Source organism: Podarcis liolepis (genome assembly GCF_965112155.1).
Source record: "Podarcis liolepis genome assembly, chromosome: 13".
In the NCBI taxonomy this organism is placed as follows: Eukaryota; Metazoa; Chordata; class Lepidosauria; order Squamata; family Lacertidae; genus Podarcis; species Podarcis liolepis.
The window spans coordinates 36,649,736-36,671,827 of NC_139573.1; the positions used below are offsets into that span (position 1 = coordinate 36,649,736).

At 45.0% G+C, this 22,092-nt stretch overlaps 1 protein-coding gene and 1 long non-coding RNA gene across 2 annotated transcripts; both read right to left on the minus strand.

Moving 5' to 3' along the window:
• Positions 1–786: 786 nt before the first annotated feature.
• On the minus strand, positions 787–8,749 carry LOC310690897. The gene is made up of 4 exons (XR_014518264.1): positions 8,695–8,749; positions 4,223–4,410; positions 2,856–2,928; positions 787–882 (listed from the first exon to the last, which is right to left on the minus strand). It is a non-coding gene; the product is annotated as an uncharacterized lncRNA (long non-coding RNA).
• Positions 8,750–15,356: 6,607 nt separating this feature from the next.
• LOC310690818 (goannatyrotoxin-Vere1-like) lies at positions 15,357–21,390 on the minus strand. Its single transcript, XM_083470391.1, has 4 exons — positions 21,294–21,390; positions 18,438–18,625; positions 16,955–17,050; positions 15,357–15,844 (listed from the first exon to the last, which is right to left on the minus strand). The coding sequence occupies exons 2-4, from the start codon at positions 18,623–18,625 to the stop codon at positions 15,820–15,822; spliced, it is 309 nt and encodes a 102-aa protein (XP_083326517.1). The 5' UTR covers positions 21,294–21,390; the 3' UTR covers positions 15,357–15,819.
• Positions 21,391–22,092: the final 702 nt, after the last annotated feature.

A 22,092-nucleotide genomic window follows, 5' to 3' on the forward strand; every position in this document is an offset into this window, starting at 1 on the left:
TTGAATCTGAAGCGCCTGCACCTGTGCTGGATCCTCAGGAGCAGGCACCAGATGAATCCACTCTGGCTCCGGAGGTGATTGAGGACCCATTGCCTGCAGGTACGCCTCTCCCAGCCCTGTCGGGGAAGGTGAGCCTCCCCCTGGGTCCAGTAACCCTCCAGCCTCTCCTGAGCTACAGAGGCTCAGGGCAGAGAGGCGGAGGGAACTGGGTTCTCTCAGGAGGAGTGCTCGCCTTAAGGCCAGGAGAGGTGGGTCACCTGTGGGCCGGGACTGCCCCTGGCCTCAGAGGAGATAAAGGCCAGTCAGCCCAGTCCCAGGTTGCGGGAGCAACATCGTTGGAAACCTGTTTCTGCCAGCACCCGGACCTGTTCTTCCAGAGTTCCCGACCACGCCCGGATTCTTTTTTTGCAACCTGCTTCGCCCTTGGTGGACAGTCTCCAGACCCTCGACCCAGGACCGGACTCTGACCACGCCTCACGGTAACCTCCTCCCCGGACCAGCACAGCCACTGAATGTGCATTCATTGTGCTGTAAATGTATGATGTGGATGTGAATTGGTCCCATGACCACTGATACCTTCTGCAAAGCTGGGTTTAAAATACCACCAAAGCAATTCAACAGCAGATACTGTGAGATGTGTCCACATTTGATTTCAGTAGTTTTACATTCAAAGGCAACCAGATTGCAACGAGAATCTTGCTTTATTATAATGATTAAATTCAACAGTTAGTTGAAGAGGAGAGGAAGGAGAATGCCCAGTGGGGAATGTCTTGCTTGGCAGCTGGCGGCCATCAGATGAAGAAAAAGTCAAGTGAAGAGGATCAAGGAGCAATCAGGGTTCAGTCTGGAAGGCTTGCAGACATCCTCCTTGTGGACATGTCCCTGAAAGAAGCAATGGAAGAATCCAATAGAAGGTGTGAGTGGGAGATTCCTCATCTCTCCTTATGTCTGGGACTGGAGAGAGAGGAGAAATGGTGGAGACCGCCTTCCCTTCCAGGGAGGAGGAAGAGGAAGACAGTATAGATTTACAAGAGGGGTTTGAGGGAGGTCACAGCTCGGAGGCAGATGAGGGGGAAAGCTGGGAAATCATGGGAGAGCCGGAACAACACCCAGCTGGCACATTGTCCTTAGAAAGCATTCCTACCCCTCCATCTCCCAGAACCTGGCAAGTCTTAAAAGTAGGAGAGCAAAGAGCTCAAAGACAGAAGGCACATTTCAGCACCCGTAGAAGTCAGGCTTCAGGAAATCGGCTTCCTGCCCCATTGTCATAAATGAGCATATCAAATATAAGGGAATTCTTACCAGTTAGTTTCTTTAATAAACACAGTGCAGGGCAAAAGGATGCATCTACCCAGAATGGCAGTGCTCCCAATTAAGGCTTACACCGCCTCCTTCTCTATTAATCTACGTCACTCCCACGTCTTGTAATCTGAGCTTGTACCCTATGTGCATTCTGTTCTGCCCCTTTCTGAACCCTTCTTGACCTTGGGCTGACTGGAGGAATGCTTCCCAGAGACAGTGAATCTGTTAACCCTCTCTCTCCCCCAGTGTTTCCTCTCCTAGCTGTTCCCCATTCAGTATTTCCCAGCTTCTGCCTTCTGAACTATGCCCCTCTGCAAACCACAGTTCCAAATCTATACTGTCCTCCTGCTCTTGGGAAGATCCAGAAGCAGAGGGAGGGGGAGGTTCCCACCATTCTTCCTCCTCAGCATGGTCCCTGACAGTAGAGCAGATGATGAGAATGACGAATGAGGAAGTGGGAGAGACCGGGTGTGGAGAATTCACTCGGGACCATGCCGTTATCCAAGAGGCTGGGTTCTATAGCCTCTCTCTGTAAAGATTGAAATAAAAAAGGACAGCAAGAAACTTTTCCTTGTCTTTATACTTGCCTGGGCAACCAGACAAGAACCGCCGACAGCATCCTGGCACCTTAAGGCTACACCTGTGAATCCTATTGTGTTATAGCCCCTGTCCACCCAGAAAGGTCATCTGGGTCTTCATCTGTCACAGGCCCAGTCAGCTCAATGCAAACTGTAATATACTCCTGATCGACCTCCTGTGTTGCAAACCACAATGCTTGTCCCAACTGTCAGAGCCTGGTGTTGACAGACATTTGAGTAGGGTTGCCATACATCCAGGAAATCCCAGACTTATCCCCTTGGGTGGGGGGGCTACATGCCCATTCGGGGGGGGTGTTTTACAATTTATAGCAATTGTCAGGGTTTGGGGGGGTGTTTGTTTGTTTAATATTATTTTGTGCACCTGCGATTCGGGTGTAGGGTTGGGCTCTGGTGCAATTGGCCTGGGCTCTGGCTTCAGCACGGGCAGCAGCTGACAGCTTAACAACTTTTTCTGTCTGGCTTCTTACCTCTTGAAATATGGTAACCCTATATCGGGGACAAAAGTACTCCAGCAAAAGGATATCCTTGAACACACTGAAGGCAAAAACCAAGGACACCACCTTCCAGCGTGCCATACTGTATTTGTTCACTACCAAATAGGCATGGGGAGAAATTCAACTTTGTTTGCATTCTAATGAGAAGCCACCTAATTCGCAGTTCTCAAACCAATAAGCAGGCTGGAACACAACTATCCTCTGACATTCACACATCTCTGGGGAGGTTGTTTTATTTTTATTTCTATTTTATTTATTTTTTGCAATGCAGTTCTCCAACCAAAACTATGAGTGCAAAAATGTGTGCCTTAGCAAAACGTGTGCCAACATATTAGCAAAAATAACCCAGAAAAGTGTGTTAGAATTGGGGGAAACTGCTTGCAGAAATGTGCGTATGGATGGAATGTACCTTGGGATATGCATCTGAGAAATTTGCACCGGTTCCAAAAATAAAACTTACTTGTCAGTTTGAACAGTCCAATCTGGTGCTTGGATCTCCGCAGAGTGCCTGGCTGCTGGATCGCTTGCCAAATCTGGGTAAAGATGAAAAGCTGGTTTGTCAAACTGTCTTTACCATCACCAACAACAATTCATTCCTGTGCAGTACCACAAACTATCTCTCTCTCTCTCTGCATTCTGGCTTTTAATGAGAACTAGCGAGTCCTGTGGAGCATTTCTCACAGGGCCGTCTTAACCATAGGTGCTAGGGGTGTGGGGCACCCGGGCACTGGGCTCTCAGGGGCGCCAGGCCAAGAGTCCAGGGCCCAAGAGTTGGAGTCCGGGGAAGAGCCCGCCCGTCGGTTGGAGCACCGCGGTGGGCTCTGCTGCTGCGGGTGGCTTTGCACCGTGAGTTCGGGGGCGAGCGAGCCAGTGAGGCACTGAGGCGGCCAACTGGCTCCACCCTCCTGCGTGCTTGGGATTGGCGTAGGGCTGTGGAGAGGCCTGCCCAGTGCATGCTGCTTACACCACGAGGCGCCCAGCTTCACTCAGTCTCCAACGCCTTGGTCTGATTTGTTGTGCTGGGCTCCTTATGTTTCCTGTTTTCTTTTCTAGAGCAGAGATAAGCATGGTGTCAACTCTCTAAAAAAGGGGGGTGACCGGGATGTGTGCCGGGCAGATCTTTCCACCCCGGCACCACATATGCTCAAGACAGCCCTGGTTTCTCAAAATGCTCTACAAGGTAAAAAGGGGATCTACATAATAATAATTTATTATTATACCCCGCCCATCTGGTTGGGCTTCCCCAGCCACTCTGGGCGGCTTCCAACAAAATATTAAAATACAGTAATCCATCAAACATTAAAAGCATCCCTAAATAGGGCTGCCTTCAGATGTCTTCTAAAAGTCTGGTAGTTATTTATCGCTTTGACATCTGATGGGAGGGCATTCCACAGGGCGGGTGCCACTACCGAGAAGGCCCTCTGCCTGGTTCCCTGTAACTTGGCTTCTCGCAGTGAGGGAACTGCCAAAAGGCCCTCGGCGCTGGACCTCAGTGTCCGGGCAGAACAATGGGGGTGGAGACGCTCCTTCAGGTATACTGGGCCAAGGCCGTTTAGGGCTTTAAAGGTCAGCACCAACACTTTGAATTGTGCTCGGAAACGTACTGGGAGCTAATGTAGGTCTTTCAAGAACGGTGTTATGTGATTCCAGCGGCTACTCCCAGTCACTAGTCTCGCTGCCGCATTCTGGATTAGTTGCAGTTTCCGGGTCACCTTCAAAGGTAGCCCCACATAGAGCGCATTGCAGTAGTCCAAGTGAGAGATAAGCAGAGCATGCACCACTCTGGCGAGACAGTCTACATGAAGAATTAAATGCATTTCACTTAACCTGGGACGGTTGATTGAGTTGTGGTATTGCTGGTACTCGTTGTAATATTGAACCAGTTGGTCGAGTGGGGCATCTTCACCGGGGAATTCAGGAGCAATGCGTGCCGTGTCTCCAACGTGGCTGAGAAACACAGCCAGACAGCAAGCGAAGGTGAAGAAAGAGAGACGGAATCTCCGTGGAGCGATCATCTGTATTGGGAAAGGAAAGGAAAAGTCCCTATGATACCAAGGCGTCTTGGGAGGCAATGGATGTCAACATCACTAAGCTTTATTATGGTATATGTATATGTAGCTAACGAACTAGTGCGCTACTATTCATAATAAAAATTATTATTATTATTATTATTATTATTATTATTATTATTATTATTCTATACCACCCTTCATCCGAGGATCACAGGGCAGTTTACATTATAAAAACACAAAAATACATAAATAGTAACTAACAAAAACAGTACACATGAAAAACAGTTTAAAAGGCCATAGATTGTTTTATTAACCACACGTTGCTATGTCCATGGAATTGTGTAAGTTCAACATGAGCTAGTGTATGGGCAACTCATACCCTCCAACATTTCTCTGATGAAAATAGGGACATCCTATTCAATAATACAGTGGTACCTCGGGTTACATACACTTCAGGTTACATACGCTTCAGGTTACAGACTCCGCTAGCCCAGAAATAGTGCTTCAGGTTAAGAACTTTGCTTCAGGATGAGAACAGAAATCGTGCTCCAGCGGCACGGCAGCAGCAGGAGGCCCCATTAGCTAAAGTGGTGCTTCAGGTTAAGAACACTTTCAGGTTAAGTACGGACCTCCAGAATGAATTAAGTACTTAACCTGAGGTACCACTGTAATAATAATAATAATGATAATATTTTTATTATTTATACCTTACCCATCTAACTGGGTTGCCCCAGCTGCTCTGGGCAGCTTCCAACATATATGAAAACCTAATAAAACATTAAGCATAAAAAACCCTTCAGATTTGCCTTGAGAAGTCTTCTAAAGGCAGTCTAGTTACTTATCTCCTTGGCTACCCTCCAACATTTCTCCAGTGAAATTAGGGACGTCCTAAGGAAAAGCGGGGCATTCCAGGATCAAATCAGAAACCAGGATGGCTTTTGTAAATCTGAGACTGTCCCTGGAAAATAGGGACACTTGGAGGGTCTGGAAACCGTGTGAAGCAAGGTAGGCAGATGAACATGAGTGCTGGCCCCAATGCTGGACATGTTCTGCAGCACTGATCCTCCTCGGTCCCTGTTCTAAGACTCATAAACATTATGGCAACCTTATCCTTTTGCATCTGATACAGTGAACCTAAGGGCTCACTCTGACTTTTGTGCTGTGTTTTGAGGCACAGATGCAGGGTTTAAAGCTCTGTGTCTGAACACTTTCTTTCTTTCTTTCTTTCTTTCTTTCTTTCTTTCTTTCTTTCTTTCTTTCTTTCTTTTTTCCAGAAAACCCCACATTTGATTAGAGCAAATGGCAACTGGGTTTTCCGCAGAATGGTGTTTGCTCAGATCCAGCGGTAAAACATAGGTTTTCCCTGGGGGGGGGGGTTGCCGCCTGGACACAAAGCTTCCAAGTGTGGACTTGTGCTCTGAAAGCGCAGTGCAAAAGGATGAGCTATGAGCCATCCTGGACCAGATCAAAGCCCATCCTTCTGTTCACGTCTCTGGCTAGCCAGAGGTTTCATGGAAGCCCACAGACTTGTCTGTAAAGCCTTTCCTCCACCCTCAGCAGGCTTCACTTGATAGTTCACAATGGTCGAAAATACTTTTATCACCTCCCAAGACTTTTCCATCAAACGCTCTCAGCTTCTCCTTGGAACCGTTTCCCCAGCAGAAGCTTAGGAAGGAGAGAGAAAATCCTATAGTCATCTCCTCCTGCCCCACAAGCCAGGAAAGTATCAGAATGCACAGCAGGTGACAGAGCCTTGGAAGGAAACTTCCTCCAAGCAAGACACTTTTATCTGAGAGAAAGATGGTGAAAACAGAAAATTCACTGGGACGGTATGACTTTTGTAACTGCAAGCAACGAACCAGGGACGGCGCAAAGGAGATCTTCTGAAACAATAAGTAGCACTGCCCAAGGCGTGATGGAGAGCAGCAACGGCTGGCAAAAGATAGAGATAATATATTACAAGGACAGGAAAAAACACTACAGACAGAATATTGTATTGTAGAATATTGGAGTACTGCAATATATCCAAAACAATGGGAGAAATTGGAAGGATCTCTAAAGAGAAGATAGATAGGGACTGGAAGGAGTTTAAAGGATACATGCAAAACCATATTGAAAAATCAGAACTCCTATTAGAATAAACAAGTTCCGTTTTAAATACTGGAATACTAAATAAGATGGATAACAATGTACAATAGAAAAAGAAGCATGAAATTAGGTTAAAGGTGTGTGAAAGAAAGTAATAGAAGTGGAAAGAAATTGCAATTGAGTAGATTGGAAGTCTAACACAAAGGTGGGGTGAGGGGTGGTGGATGGTGAGGGGGAAAGGATTAAGGCTTTCTGGGAGATGATCTATAATGAAATGAAAAAGGTATTTAAATATACCTTTCTGAAGAAACCAGAGGCCTTTCTCCTGGGCATTGTCAGCCAATTGGTGCCAAAGAAGGATAGAACTTTCTTTATGTACGCCACAACAGCAGCAAGAATACTCATCGCAAAGTACTGGAAGACACAAGATCTACCCACCTTGGAAGAATGGCAGATGAAGGTGATAGACTATATGGAACTGGCAGAAATGACTGGCAGAATCCGAGACCAGGGAGAAGAGTCGGTGGAAGAAGATTGGAAAAAGTTTAAAGATTATTTACAGAAATATTGTAAAATTAATGAATGTTAGAATGATGTTGGATAGAAACTAAGTGGTCTTTAGCTGTAATGCTATAAGAGAATATGAGAAAACGGTTATTAATAGGTAAAAATTTAATGTTATAAATATTTTAAAATTGAAGATTAAGATGAATGAAGAGGGGAGGGATTTGCTGAATTAACAATTTGAACTGGAATACAGAAAAGGGAGGCGTGAGGAGGTCCGGGAAATAAGCAAATGAAAAATATGTGATGGAAAGACTGAATTGTTTTTAACTATTTTTATTTTGTATTTTTCTTTTTTTATTGCATTTTTCTTTTTTCTTTTTATTTTGTAATTTTTTGAAAATCTCAATAAATATCTTATTAAAAAAAGGAATTATCTGTGGGATTGAGTGTAGGTATGTTTGATCATTTTTAAGGATTGTGTGAAATTTATGTTTGTATGTTTGTATATTCGCAATATGTGTGCATTAATGCTGAATTATTTTAACAATAAAAAACTTTTCAAGAAAAAAAAGAAAGAAACATTACGGACAGAATAATTGTCACCCACAGAAAGGAGAGAGTTTGAATGCTTCAACTGTAGTTGTAGAAATCATTCCATGTGTCAATACAAATGGAGGTCGATAAAACTGCAGTTGCAGTATAAGGGATTGGTATTTGGACTGGAGCGTAATTGAAATTTATAAGATTTTGGAATGCAGAAACAAAGAAAACCATCAAACCGTTAATTCTAGCATGCGGGGGGCAACCTAATTTGCATAATTTGGCACCTCATTGGTTGGTATTATGAATTGTGTTATAATTTGGCATTGTTATAATGAGGCTATTATTGGATTGTTGTCATTGAAAAGCAATAAAAATTACAGTATTTTTTGCTCTACAAGACTCACTTTTTCCCTCCTAAAAAGTAAGGGGAAATGTGTGTGCATCTTATGGAGCGAATGCAGGCTGCGCAGCTATCCCAGAAGCCAGAACAGCAAGAGGGATCTCTGCTTTCGCTGCGCAGCCATCCCTCTTGCTGTTCTGGCTCCTGGGATTCAGAATATTTTTTTCCTTGTTTTCCTCCTCCAAAAACTAGGTGCGTCTTATGGTCTGGTGCATCTTATAGAGTGAAAAATACGGTCTTTTTGAAAAAGAAAATACTTTTATCACCTTTCAAGACCTTTCCGTCACTAGTGCCAAACACTCCCCGCTTTTACTTGGACTCGTTTCCCCAGCAGAAGCTACAAAGAAAGGAGAGAGAAAACCCAAACAGTGGTACCTCAGGTTACAGACGCTTCAGGTTACAGACTCCGCTAACCCAGAAATAGTACCTCGGGTTAAGAACTTCAGGATGAGAACAGAAATCGCGCGGCGGCAGTGGGAGGCCCCATTAGCTAAAGTTTTACCTCAGGTTAAGAACAGTTTCAGGTTAAGAACGGACCTCCAGAACAAATTAAGTTATTAACCCGAGGTACCAGTGGATTTGCATTTTTGCAAACCAGTGTAGTCGTTCCCTTATGTCCTACAAGCCAGGAAAATATCAGGGTGCACAGCAGGATTTCAAGAGCCTTGAAAGGAAATTTCCTCCAAGCAAGACAACTGACTAGAGAAATTGGTCCCAGGCGCTTCATCACAACCACACAAAGTTTTTACCCTGAGCCTTTCGGAAGCTGGAAACAGGAATGTGCTGGGCTGGGTGAGTCCTTCTGTGTTTCCTCTCGATCTCAATCTGTGGCAGCTCCTGGGGGATTTTTATACCTTTTTCCCCCCTCCCCCCCCTCCCCCTCACACCTCCACACAGCGTAAAGGGGGACACACTTAATAGCCCTTTGCAACCAGTGAGTTCCGTCCCTCCCCTGACAGTTCACCCACCTGAAAACATTTTGCTGGCAAGAACTAGATTGTGGGGGTTCCTCCCCCCCCTCTAAATGCGAGTGAGTGATTAATTAGTTATTTGTTTTTGGTCCACCTGAAGATAAAATGGAAAGAATCGCCTTTAAAAGAGGAAAAGGGGGGGGGGAAACAGAAGCACAAAGCATCTAGTTTTATAGCTCATGGTGTGTGTCTTATTTTCAACAATATGCCGATTTTTATTTACACCTTCCTAATACAGTGGTACATCGGGTTACAGAAGTTTCAGGTTATAGACGCTTCAGGTTACAGACTCCGCTAACCCAGAAAGAGTACCTCGGGTTAAGAACTTTACCTCAGGATGAGAACAGAAATGGTGCGACGGCAGCGGGAGGCCCCATTGGCTAAAGTGGTGCTTCAGGTTAAGAACAGTTTCAGGTTGAGAACGGACCTCCGGAATGAATTAAGTACTTAACCTGAGGTACCACTGTATTTGCATTTTTGCAAACATTGTTAGGTTGGAGAGCTGCATCGCAAAATTCAGAGGAGTGAAAATAGGTGGAATGGAAATGGAATTGAATTTCCTCCCCAACCCTAAGTAGGAGATATATGTTGCCTGCAGTAATCCGCCAAGTGGTAATCATTCAGAGAGGGCTACTATTTTTAAGTCTCAGAGGCCGGATCCTTCATCCTCAGCAAACCTCTCTTTCTTGGTGCAAAGTGAAATGTTCAGTTCCCACCACTTGCCTACGGCTTCCCTCAACTTCATTCCTCAAAAGCTGTTTTCACAGCAGGACCTGAAAATTTCTGGTTTGGACTTTTATTCTGTTCTTCAGGTCCATAGAGTAGCAACAACAAAATAGACAGCTTCTGTTTAGACTGGAAGAGGGAAAGGTAAGCTTTCATCATACCATGTCTTCATGGTCCTGCTAGATCTGTTACCAAAAAATAGACTGATAATAGTCTCAGGGCCAACTTGCCCACACACATTGGGTGTAGCTAACCAAAGGCAAATAATGAAATAAAACCAAAGAGATCTGCTTCATAGGTCACACTGAAGGCAAGGGTGGCATCTAAAACCTCTTCCCTTTGAGTCCAATGAGATTTACCCCCTGATGGACGTGGGTGGCCACAGAACCTAGGGCTTGCCAATCAGAAGGTCGGCGGTTCGATTCCCCGTGCCGGGGTGAGCTCCCATTGCTCAGTCCCTGCTCCTGCCAACCTAGCAGTTCGAAAGCACCTCAAAGTGCAAATAGATAAATAGGTACCGCTCTGGCGGGAAGGTAAACGGCGTTTCCGTGCGCTGCTCTGGTTCGCCAGAAGCGGCTTAGTCATGCTGGCCACATGACCCAGAAGCTGTACACCGGCTCCCTCGGCCAATAAAGCGCTGCAACCTCAGAGTCGGCCACGACTGGACTTAACAGTCATGGGTACCTTTACCTTAGCATATACAGGATTACAGCTTTTTATATGTGATGCCAAATGGGTTCACTTGGGGGGGTCTGTGTTGGTTTAATCGAACAATTAATTTCTGCAAGGCAATCTTTCTGGTTTTAGAATGCAGCAGTTGGTTTAACTCTTTCATTTCCTGCTGCAATCCAGATGGCCCTGGGAGAGAAAGATATCCTGGTGCCAATAAAGACACTGCTTTGCTATATATTAAAGGGAGTAGGAAATGGGTGTGCTTTCAATATGAATATGCCTGACTTTCTTCCATTTTATTTATTTATTTATTTATACTTTTCAAGTTTATATTTCACTAGTTTTACATTCATTTTGACATTTCAAAACTTGACTTCCAGCCCCTGCTTTCTGCAGTTCCTTAAATTTATTTTTTAATATCGTCTGCCTATCCAAATTAACTTAACTTGCTCATTTATTCATATTCTTTAAATATATACTCTTATAAAACTGCAGATTGTTACAATAATCCTGCCAATGTTTTTATCTGTTTATAATTTATCTGTAAATATTCAATAAACCATTTCCATTAATATTATATATATATATGAATGAATGACCAGGGATCCACAGCACTAAGATTCAGAGAACTGTATAAACCACAGAAGGCTGAGCATATGGAGGTGCATAGTGCTTCACCTAAAAACTTCCACATGAACATATCTATGGGTTACTTGTATAATTATGCATGTATTGCTAGGTTTCTGGGTTTTGCTCCCTGTGAAAGAGGCACTCTCTCTCTCTCTATATATATATAGATAGATAGATAGATATTTAGATATATGGAGTAGGAATGGGTAGAGAAATCCAATTCAGTTCACATATATAAGCAAGCCTACGTAAATAATTTTCACTTTCTGAAACAATGCACAAACATAGCCATCCAAATCTTGTAATGTTGTTCTCCAGCCAAGTAATGTGTACAAAATAGGATATATTGAATTAAATTAAACGTACGGATGTATATACCGGTAAAAATAACAGATAAAAATGTGTTGCATTAGGGGAAATTGCTTTGCAAAAAAAAGTCCACGTTAGGATAAATTAACACTAACATCCCGGAGAATTTTCACAATGAATTTTTTTTTTTTAAGTTAACAGATGTGGAAATACACAGAACTGAACTTAAGATTGTAAGAATGAGAAACAGAGAGACCAAAACTGACCAGTTCTCCCATTCCCACGTCAAGCACAGTGGATCCCTGCATGGAAACCTCTTTCCACACATGCAATAATTTCACTTAGATCAAGGTGTGCTAAGTGTCTGTCTATTAAACACCTTGAAGATAAACACATTGGGTGAAAATTGGAGAAAGCAACGTTAAATTTGGCAACACGTGCAGCGGATTCCAAGAAAAAGCAAGACGGACTTTGAGGGGGGGGTTGTTTGGGGTCCCTCTACCCCTTGATCCTTTAGAGAAAGACCTTTGACAAAATTTTAATTTAAGTTTCCCTTCCGTCTTCAGAAAGGCATTTTCAAAACAGATCTTTAACAAGCGGTCCAAGCGGGTGAACTTCTTCGGGTTCAACGAAAGAAAGGGAGAGAAACAGATGTCGCTATCCATGACCTGAAAGCTGATTAATGCCAGAGGCAGATTTAAATAACTGCTGGCTGGCTGCTGTGTTTTCCAGAAGGAGACCAGCCGCCGCGACTTTGCCCCAGTAGACTTTGGGTGCAATCTGAGCATCGTCTAAAATTAATCATGGCTCCATCACACCTCCTTAATTCCAGTCTGAGACTGCGACAGGACACAGATTTGGGCTTACGTCATGCTAAGAAACATCTGTTTCCGTTTGCTGCAACCTGGCCCTCTTGGTGACATTTAGCGTTGTTTCTTCTAAGAATAAGATGTTACGCTGCAGCTGAATTGAACTTCCTTGCTGCTGCCTGCATCCAGCAGGTGGCACCCCAGTTATTCATGAAGTCCCAGAATCCCAGCAGTGCATCCAGAATATAAGGGCATTTTATTTTATTTTTTGTCCTTGCAGTAGCTGTCCGATTTCCAGCAGGTGTCAACTGTCTGATTCTTTCTTCTCCCCTTGCGTCAACTGTCCAGCAAGTATGAACTTAGACTCCAAAGTTACAAAAGTGTAAATGTCAAGGGTTCAGAATTTTGGCCCTCCACCCTTGGGAAGGACATCTCTTTTCAAACCTCTAGAGTGGACAGATGCAAAAGGGCTCCTGCACCTTTCATTAATAGTTGTGAATTTTGCTGTTATCTAGGGACGCGGGTGGCGCTGTGGGTTAAACCACAGAGCCTAGGACTTGCCAATCAGAAGGTTGGCGGTTCAAATCCCCGCGGCGGGGTGAGCTCCCGTTACTCGGTCCCTGCTCCTGCCAACCTAGCAATTCGAAAGCATGTCAAAGTGCAAGTAAATAAATAGGTATCGCTCTGGCGGGTAGGTAAATGGCGTTTCCATGCGCTGCTCTGGTTCACAAGAAGCGCCTTAGTCATGCTGGCCACATGACCCGGAAGCTGTACGCCGGCTCCCTTGGCCAATAAAGCGAGATGAGCGCCGCAACCCCAGAGTTGGCCACAACTGGACCTAATGGTGAGGGGTCCCTTTACCTTTACCTTTACCTTTACCTTTATCTATCTCTCATCTATCTATCTATTTTATTTTATTTTCAGATTACAATTTTACAATCACGTATTCAACATACAGCATAAAATCAAGATTCCAAAGAACCACCTGGACTTTCCCCTCCTCCCCTTTGTGGGCGTCCTATTATTAATCATTCCCTCCTGCATCTTTTCTAATAATCCAAAACTTTTGCATCTCCATTATATCCAAAATTCACCATGAAACTACAAGTGATTTTCCAATCCTGCTAACGATTTTTAACTGTTTACAATGGTTTTTAAGATAAATTATGAATTTCCCCCATTCCTTATTAAAATTCTGGTCTTCCTGATTTCTGATTCTTCTGGTCATTTTGGCCATTTCAGCATAATCTGTCAACTTAATCTGCCAATGCTGCTTCCTTTTAATCACTATTTTATAAAGTACTAATTCTAGATATTTAACTGAGTTTCTTATATTTTGATCAGGGGTTGGCAATATAAGGCCCATGGGCCACAAGCGGTCCATGGGGGATCATTTAACCATGGGCCCCTGCCACCTGCTCAGGGACCCCTACCGCCTGCTCAGTCGACTCCCATACACCTCGCTAAACCGGCACGGAGCAGAGTGGGGACCGCCCTCCACGATGCTGGCTGGCTTCCCATTGGCTGCAGGAAGTTCCTGCAGCCAATGGGAAGCTGTGCACACCTCCTCCGCACCGGAAGAAGCACCGGAAATAGCGTGTGCGTGTGCGCGCGCACTCCGGCCCACTGCGACATTAATAATAATAATAATTATAATAATTTATTATTTATACCCCGCCCATCTGGCTGGGCCTCCCCAGCCACTCTGGGCGGCTTCCATAGAAACCAAAAATACAGTAAAATATCACACGTTAAAAACTTCCCTGAACAGGGCTGCCTTAAGATGTCTTCTGAATGTCAGGTAGTTGTTTATCGCTTTGACATCTGCTGGAAGGGCGTTCCACAGGGCGGGCGCCACTACCGAGAAGGCCCTCTGCCTGGTTCCCTGTAGCTTTGCTTCTCGCAATGAGGGAACCGCCAGAAGGCCCTCGGCGCTGGACCTCAGCGTCCAGGCAGAATGATGGGGGTGGAGACGCTCCTTCAGGTATATTGGACCGAGGCCGTTTAGGGCGTGGTCCATTAGTGGGACTGTGAACCGACTCAAGCCACAAAAACCTTGCTGACCCCTGATTTTGATGATGTTGCTGTTCTTCCATGGTTTGCTGGTTGGTGCATGTCTTAGAATATCTTACATGATATTCTAAGCCACCTTTTGGAAAAGGTTTGGTTATAACCATTTGGCATAAATTAGATTGTGTGTGTTTTTGTGGTAGAGCTGTGTAGACCACCTTGGGAGCCAATCTTGACTTTGGGCTTCTGCATACCCATTTGCCCGGCTGCTTTCCCCTGAGGAAACTTGATCTTTAGTGCTGAAGGGGAACAAACACCAATCGAGACCATTTCCATCCCACACACCCTCTCTGTGTAGCTGCGGGTGCTGGCAAACCACGCTACACCACTGGGAAAGGTGACCGATTTTAATATTTAAAGGGGTGTGGGGAAGTAGAGAGGGGACCATTGTTCAGGCCATACATGAAGGACAGAACCCGGCCTACCCAGTCACCAGAACAAGATGTCAGAATAGATGGTTCATTCTATTTCAGACAGTAAGCAGGGAATGGTGTTTTTTAATGCTCTCCTCTGTCAGAAGCTTCTCTGGACATAGAAAATGGGCACAGAAAGCAAAGGGTAGAACCCGAGGCTTTCTCTACAGTAGGGAAAGGGTTCTCCTTGGAGGACATTTTGGCATGACTTGAAAAATGGTATCCCAGGATTCTATTTCCCAGTTGGAATTCTCTAGTATATGTTGGGAAACTGTGTATGTGCAGCTACTCACACAGAGTCAATTAAGGTTTGGCAGACAGCCAGAAGGCAATCTGAAGGAGTAAGTCTGCCTGGAGATAACAGAGGCATGGAGACCGCTCCCTGATTGGTCAAGCTCTCTCAATGGAGTGATAATTAATGGCCTACTAACTGGAATGTGTTAGTTCAGAGTTTTGTGTTCAGAGTTCAGTGTGTCAGTGAGTGTAGGAGTTGTGAGTTGTGTCAGAGCTAGCTTAAGATCCATGTTCTGTTCCTGTAAGTAGTCCACTGTATATAATAAACACCTAACTACAAGTTCCTGGTACCTGCTTCATCTATCCTGTCTGCAGCCAAGTTGCCAATTGCTTCCGTGGATTCTGCGTGTACTCTGCTAGGTCTGGCTAAGGTCCTGCAACTAGTCAGAAAGTTGCGAAACACCAAATTGGTTTTGCCGATAGTATATTTGCTGTAGCAGTTTCTTTACCCCAGCACCCAAAGACAGTCCCACTTCAGTTGGTTGGGAACAAAGGGAGGAATGCAATAGGCTTCTCCATCAAACTTGCTTTTTATTCTTGAGACAAACAGAAATAATTTCAAATACATACATCTACACACACATACACCTATTCACACCCGCACACATGATGTACAAGACAACCCAGAGTAGACATAATGAGGGCTTGCACTGGGGGGGGTGTCTTACAACCTTGGCTGCTGCCAAGGCTGGAGGCAACCTTTGTGTCCCCATTCACAAAGCGCTCTTCTGGCACCCCCTGTTGGCTTGTAGGGAGAAAGAGGCCTGGCTCATTGCAATGTTGTTGTCTTGAAAAGGGGGGTGCAGTGAGAGTTTCTTTCCCAAGCCTCTTCAGTATTGGATAGAGAAAGTTGAGGTGGGGAATGGACTCTTTAAATCATCACAGCTTAATTGGTTTTGAGAAATGCAGAATGAACACAACGATTTGCCTGTTTAAAAAGAAGCAGCAGATGGACCACTGGCTGAGAAGCATCGAGATCGTTACCACATGTTGGAGTCATCGAACCTGGAAAAAAGGAAGAAATGGTTGTGAACGCAGGGAATTACAATCCGCTGCTGCTCCCTGTCCCAAAGGCCAAGACCATTTACCTGCAGAACCCAGAGCATTGGTGTACCAGGCGTGCACAAACTGCTTAAAAAATGGTTTCTTAGCAAGCATATATTTTACATACATTGTGGCTTCAAAAATGCTGGTTGCTTCAAAAATATTGTTTTTACTCATGAGCAAGTTAGAGATAGATTATTGATAGTGAAACTCCCATGATTAATTGATTCCAGTAAGTTTAAAAAAAAATTGTTCTGTGAACCATCCTGAGAGCTCCAGGTATAGGGCAGTATATAAATTCTAACAACAACAACAACAACAACAACAACAACAACAAACACCTTTTATTATATTATATTGTATTGTATTGCATTGCATTGCATTGCATTGCATTGCATTGCATTGCATTGCATTGCATTGCATTATCAGCTGGCTAGCTCCATTGGATAGAGTAAGGTACTGATAATGCCAAGGTTGTAGGTTCAATCCCTATAAGGGACAGCTTCATATCCCTGCATTGCAGGAGGTTGGACTAGACGATCCTCAGGGTACCTTCCAACTCTATGCTTCCATGATTTGCTTGAGCATATGGGCTAGGATAAGCTCTAGATCTCAACAAATGTCATAAAATAGGGTTGATACCATGCTAGATACCATGATACCATGCTTAAACTGAATCATGAATGGCCCTGAAACTATATTACATGCTTCCTGGGGTTCTTCTATGTGTCTGTGGTTTAGCTTGGAAAAGGGTTACATATGTGCAGAAAGCTGCTTCCCCATTGCTGGGTAATCTTGACGTTCTAGGTCTAGAACGCATTGCTCCTGGAGCAGACAAGGTGGTTTCCAATCTCTTGAGAATCACTTTTCTTTCTATTTATGAGGCCCTCGGGATGTTCCTCCCCATCCCAGTAGATGACACAGAAAACACAATGTGTCTCCAAGCCTAGAGCTTGCCCTTCCCTTTAGCAAGGTTGTGGTGGTTAGAGAGAATTGGCTCCGGGTCAGAAACAGGCAGGTCCTGGGTAGGTTTGATGCAAAAATGATGCACCCTCTGCTGCTAGGACTTACCTTGACCGGTCATCATGGCTAGCTCCACTGTTGCTGCTGCTGTCTCCAAAAATAAGCTCTGACATCAAGGTCTCTGGGCTGGACCTCTTGCCAAACCTTCAGTTGGGAGAGGAATAACTGAGTTAATGCCATCCTATTTGTTCCCTTGGAGACAGAAAAGGGGATTTTTCCTCCTCCCCACCCTACCTCTGATTTGCACAGCCATGAGGCAGCCCCCCCTTACTGTTATTTAATGGCAGCAGACATGCATGGCAAGGAATTCAACACTAGCACACACACACACACACCACTGGTGTGCATTTTATTCCTGCACGGCTGCTGGGAAATAATTTAAAAATTCAGTTCAAACCCGGAAATTGTGGGAGGGAGCTGGGGAGTCCTTGTGGCAGGCTTTGTTTAGGCTGCCTAGCCTCCCCGCCCCATAGCTGATGTGCGGGGTATCGCAGCAGCAGCTTTCCCATGTGTCTTCCAGCCTCCTGCCAACCCCAGAGCTTCAATTCTAGCTGTGGATATTTTTGGGTGCAGTATTTTTTGGTCTGCATTTGGTCTGGATTTAAAATTTGGACATTTTAGGTTTGTCTTAGTCTGGTGCATGTAGGGTCTTTTTTTCTGTAGTTGTGCGATTTGTGCTTATATTGTATTGTGATGGCCATTGGTGATAAACAATAAAAAATCTATTGAATTAATTTGAGGGAAAGCAGCCGAGAGAGCATTTAAAAGGTGTTTAGAGAGTGCTCCCCACTTTATGCAATTTCACCGATGCCCGGAACATAACCCCTGCGTAAGTGGAGGGACACCTGTAAGGTAAAAAAAGGTAAAGGACACCTGGATAGTTAAGTCCAGTTAAAAGTAACTATGGGGTTGTGGCATTCATCTCACTTCAGGCCTCATGAGGGAGCCGGTGTTTGTCCACAGACAGCTTTTCAGGTCATGTGGCCAGCATGACTAAACCGCTTCTGGTGCAACGGGACACTGTGATGGAAGCCAGAGCGCATGGAAATACCGTTTACCTTCTTGCCGCATAGGTACCTGTTTATCTACTTGTGCTGGCATGCTTTTGAACTGCTAGGTTGGCAGAAGCTGGGACAGAGCAACAGGAGCTCACCCCGTCGCAGGGATTCGAACCGCTGACCTTACGATCGGGAAGCCCAAGAGGCTCAGTGGTTTAGACCACAGCGCCACCCACATCCCCAGGGACACCTGTACTGCCTCGGCCACTAGCTTTGCTCTGACTCATGCATTCACCCACATAGGGAGTCGCTCTCACTGCTGGCTTTGCCTGGGGAATGTTAAATAAATGTGCTCAGGATGGAAGAAGGCTGCATTTTTCTCTCCCTTCCTTGGGAGCCCTGTGCATAATGCTCATTCCCCACCAACATTCAGCAGGCAGGAGGGTGTGTGTGTGTGTATGTCTGTGTGTAGACAGGGCTCACAGACACCACTCCAGAGACCATCACTGCACCACTTTAAAAGCAGCCCGCACCTTGGCCTTGTCACCAGGTTAAGATAGTGTCGGAGCGCTGACAGGTATCTGGCCATTTCTTCAGCGGAGGCGTCTTCTCCAGGGTGCTCTGGCTGTTGAGGGTAGGCCTCTACCAAGGTTCCCAGGCAGAACAAGATGCACAGAGTCACAGCGATCATGAGAGGCCAGGACTTCAGGGAGGTCACCATCTAGCGGAAAAGAGACAAGAATGTACAGAGTCCGAAAAGCAGCCTTAGCTAACTGAGTGTTGCCAGGTTTGAATTGCAAAAGCTGCCTGTGCTTCCAGACCCTTGTGGAAGCGCCAGTTTTACATTATGTTAGCTGTCTTACACATCGCCAACTTGTCAACATCTGGTGTACGGTGGTACCTCGGGTTACAGATTCTTCAGGTTGCAGACTCTGCTAACCCAGAAATAGTGCCTCGGGTTAAGAACTTTGCTTCAGGGTGAGAACAGAAATCGCTCTCCAGCAGCACGGCGGCAGCAGGAGGCCCCATTAGCTAAAGTGGTGCTTCAGGTTAAGAATAGTTTCAGGTTAAGAACAGTTTCAGTTTCTAGTACAGCTGCTAGAATAGTGATTGCTGCTAGTCACTAATTATACCCACAAAGGAGGAATGGATTTGTAAACTAAATGAATGTTTAATTTTGGCAAAGTTAACTGCTATAATAAGAAATCAGTCGAATCAAAAATTAAAAAAGGAGTGGAAATGTTTTGGTGAATATATGGCAAAATATTGCTGGGGGAAAAGACACGCTAATATGCCTAGATTAAAATGTGAAGTACTGGATGAAAGAAAAATTACAATTTAAGAAGATTGTAGAATGCAAAGATTATTGTAAATTGTATAATGTGGAAGAAATCGAGTGGGGGCAGAGGGAAGCGGGAGGAAGGAGAAAAGAATAATATGATGGATTGAGGAAATATAAATGTAAGTGTATGGGGGGATGGGGAAGAAATGGTGTTGGCTTTGGTACATCTGTATTGTCATGTAATATGTGAAAACCAATTAAAAAAAAAAGAACAGTTTCAGGTTAAGAACGGACCTTCAGAACAAATTAAGTTCTTAACCTGAGGTACCACTGTACTAAGCATCAGGCTTACCTAAACTGCCTGGAAAGCAAAACGTAAGCAGATGTTCCGTGTGGGAATAAGCACCTCAGGCTGCAGAGGCCATGCTCCAGAATATCCTGCTTACAGATATGCCCTCTCTCTACATTCATTATACATTTGCCCCAATTCTGAAGCTCAGCATAGATAGCAGTTAGGGTTTCCGTGTCTTGAAGCATCTGCTGCTAATATTCAGGAAGCAGACTGAAAGCGAGCAGAACAGGAGGATATAAAGTGCAGAATCTGAAGGAAGCACTTGGATAATAGAGAGAGTGTGTTGGGTTCATATGGGAGTATGAATGAAAGGTCTGTTGATTTCAGTTCTCCTAAGTTTCTCATTTCTCAGTTTCTCTTAATCTTAAATTCAGTTCCCCATGTTTCTGCAGCATTTTTTTTAAAAAAAAAACCTCTTAAAAATTATTTAGATTTTAGTGCAAATGAAGCCTTAAAAACATATTTTGGTAAGCGGTTTTGATAAAAGCAGTTTCTCCTAATAGAATGCATTGACACATTTCATTTCCGCAAATACGTTGATTTTCCTACCTAATGTTTCCATTTTGGCAAACTTTGGTTCTTGTTTCTAGAACTGAATCACAAAATTTAGAAGAGCACGGATTTTGAAGGGTGGCTGTGTTTTGAGTCTCACGTTGTTTTGGAAAGTGTGGATTTGATTGATTCAGCTTGACGTACAAACTGAATTGACCTTCTCTCCCTTCCTGCGTTGGAGAGTTCAAATCACATTTGGCCATAAGTTGATTGGAGATTTACCTATCCAGACAATAACTCCTTGTACAGTGTAGTGGAAACAAGAATACTTTTCCACGGCAAACCCTCTCCATACTGGACTTTTAAGCATCCTTAAAACAAGGATGGGACGTGGGTGGCACTGTGGGTTAAGCCACAGAGCCTAGGACTTGCCAATCAGAAGGTCGGCGGTTCGAATCCCTGCAACGGGGTGAGCTCCCGTTGTTTGGTCCCTGCTCCTGCCAACCTAGCAGTTCGAAAGCACGTCAAAGTGCAAGTAGATAAATAGGTACCGCTCCGGTGGGAAGGTAAACAGCGTTTCCGTGTGCTGCTCTGGTTCGCCAGAAGCAGCTTAGTCATGCTGGCCACATGACCCAGAAGCTATACGCCGGCTCCCTCGGCCAATAAAGCGAGATGAGCGCCGCAACCCCAGAGTCGGTCACGACTGGACCTAATGGTCAGGGGTCCCTTTACCTTTACCTAAAACAAGGATGAGGAACCTGTGACCCTCCTGATCTTGATGGACTGCAGCTTCCACCATCCCTGGCAATGAGCTATGCTGGTTGAGGCTGATGGTAATGGTACTCCAGTGATATCCCTCCTCCCTCTTTTGGCCTCCTCTCCCTTGCAGTTTCTCTCCCCAAGACCCTCTCCCCTAAGCCAGAATCAGTTCCAATATCCAAGCCCTCCACTGGTTGAAAATGGCTAGAAAGAGGGGCTTCTGGGAGTTAAGGAGAAGAAGATCAATGAGACGATCTGCACTTCTCAGCTGCTATTTTCTTTTGCTTCTAAAATCCTCCCATTCACATCTAAACGTGGAACCGGCTGCCCCAAAACGCACAGAGCATCTTGTGTTTGTCAGCCGTAAACAGCCCCCAGAATTTAGAAATGAAGTCGTGCTTCAGCCGGCCTCTGATTCCCTACTCCCCACAACTTTCTTCCCCCCCCCCGAAAAGAAGTGCAACACACTGAAGCACAATTGCTTTCCTGCCACACTGTACTCACCGTCAAAACGAGGTCGAAACAGGTGCAAAAGCTGGATGCCGAGGGGTGCAAATTTCAAGTTGCCTCTCGCCGGTGCCTCTGCTAGCAGCGCTCTCTCGGCCGAGGGTTTATATCCTTGGGAGGTAAGTAAACTAAGGCGGGGGTGGCTCCTCCCTCCCTCCCCATCCTACTCGCCCATCTTTTGTTGATCAATGCAATTCTGTATCAGGCACCTTGATTACTCTGCGAGGAAGCTGCACCCAGTAAAGGGGGGGGGGAGCAGGAAGGAGAACCAGGGTGTGGGGATTTATAGACACAGCGACAGTGTTCCTGAGCCGAGCTCTTTGCAGGATTGAATAACTGGAACTTTTGTGGAACATTGATGGAGCTAGGATGATAGCACTTTATACATTCATACAGACATTCTGGTTATAGAGTTAGGGGGTATACAATGGTACCTCGGGTTACAGATGCTTCAGGTTACAGACGCTTCAGGTTACAGACTCCGCTAACCCAGAAATAGTACCTCGGGTTAAGAACTTTGCTTCAGGATGAGAACAGAAATCGTGCTCCGGCAGCGCAACAGCAGCAGGAGGCCCCATTAGCTAAAGTGGTGCTTCAGGTTAAGAACAGTTTCAGGTTAAGAACAGACCTCCAGAACGAATTAAGTTCTTAACCTGAGGTACCACTGTACTCTCAAAGTTTAAGAGAAGCATCAATATAAGCTGATCAACTGCAATGTTTAAAGGGGGCGGGTGGGCTTTGCTTACATCATAGCAGAAGTAACCTGTTAGTCTCAGCGCCGACAATTCTTGTGACA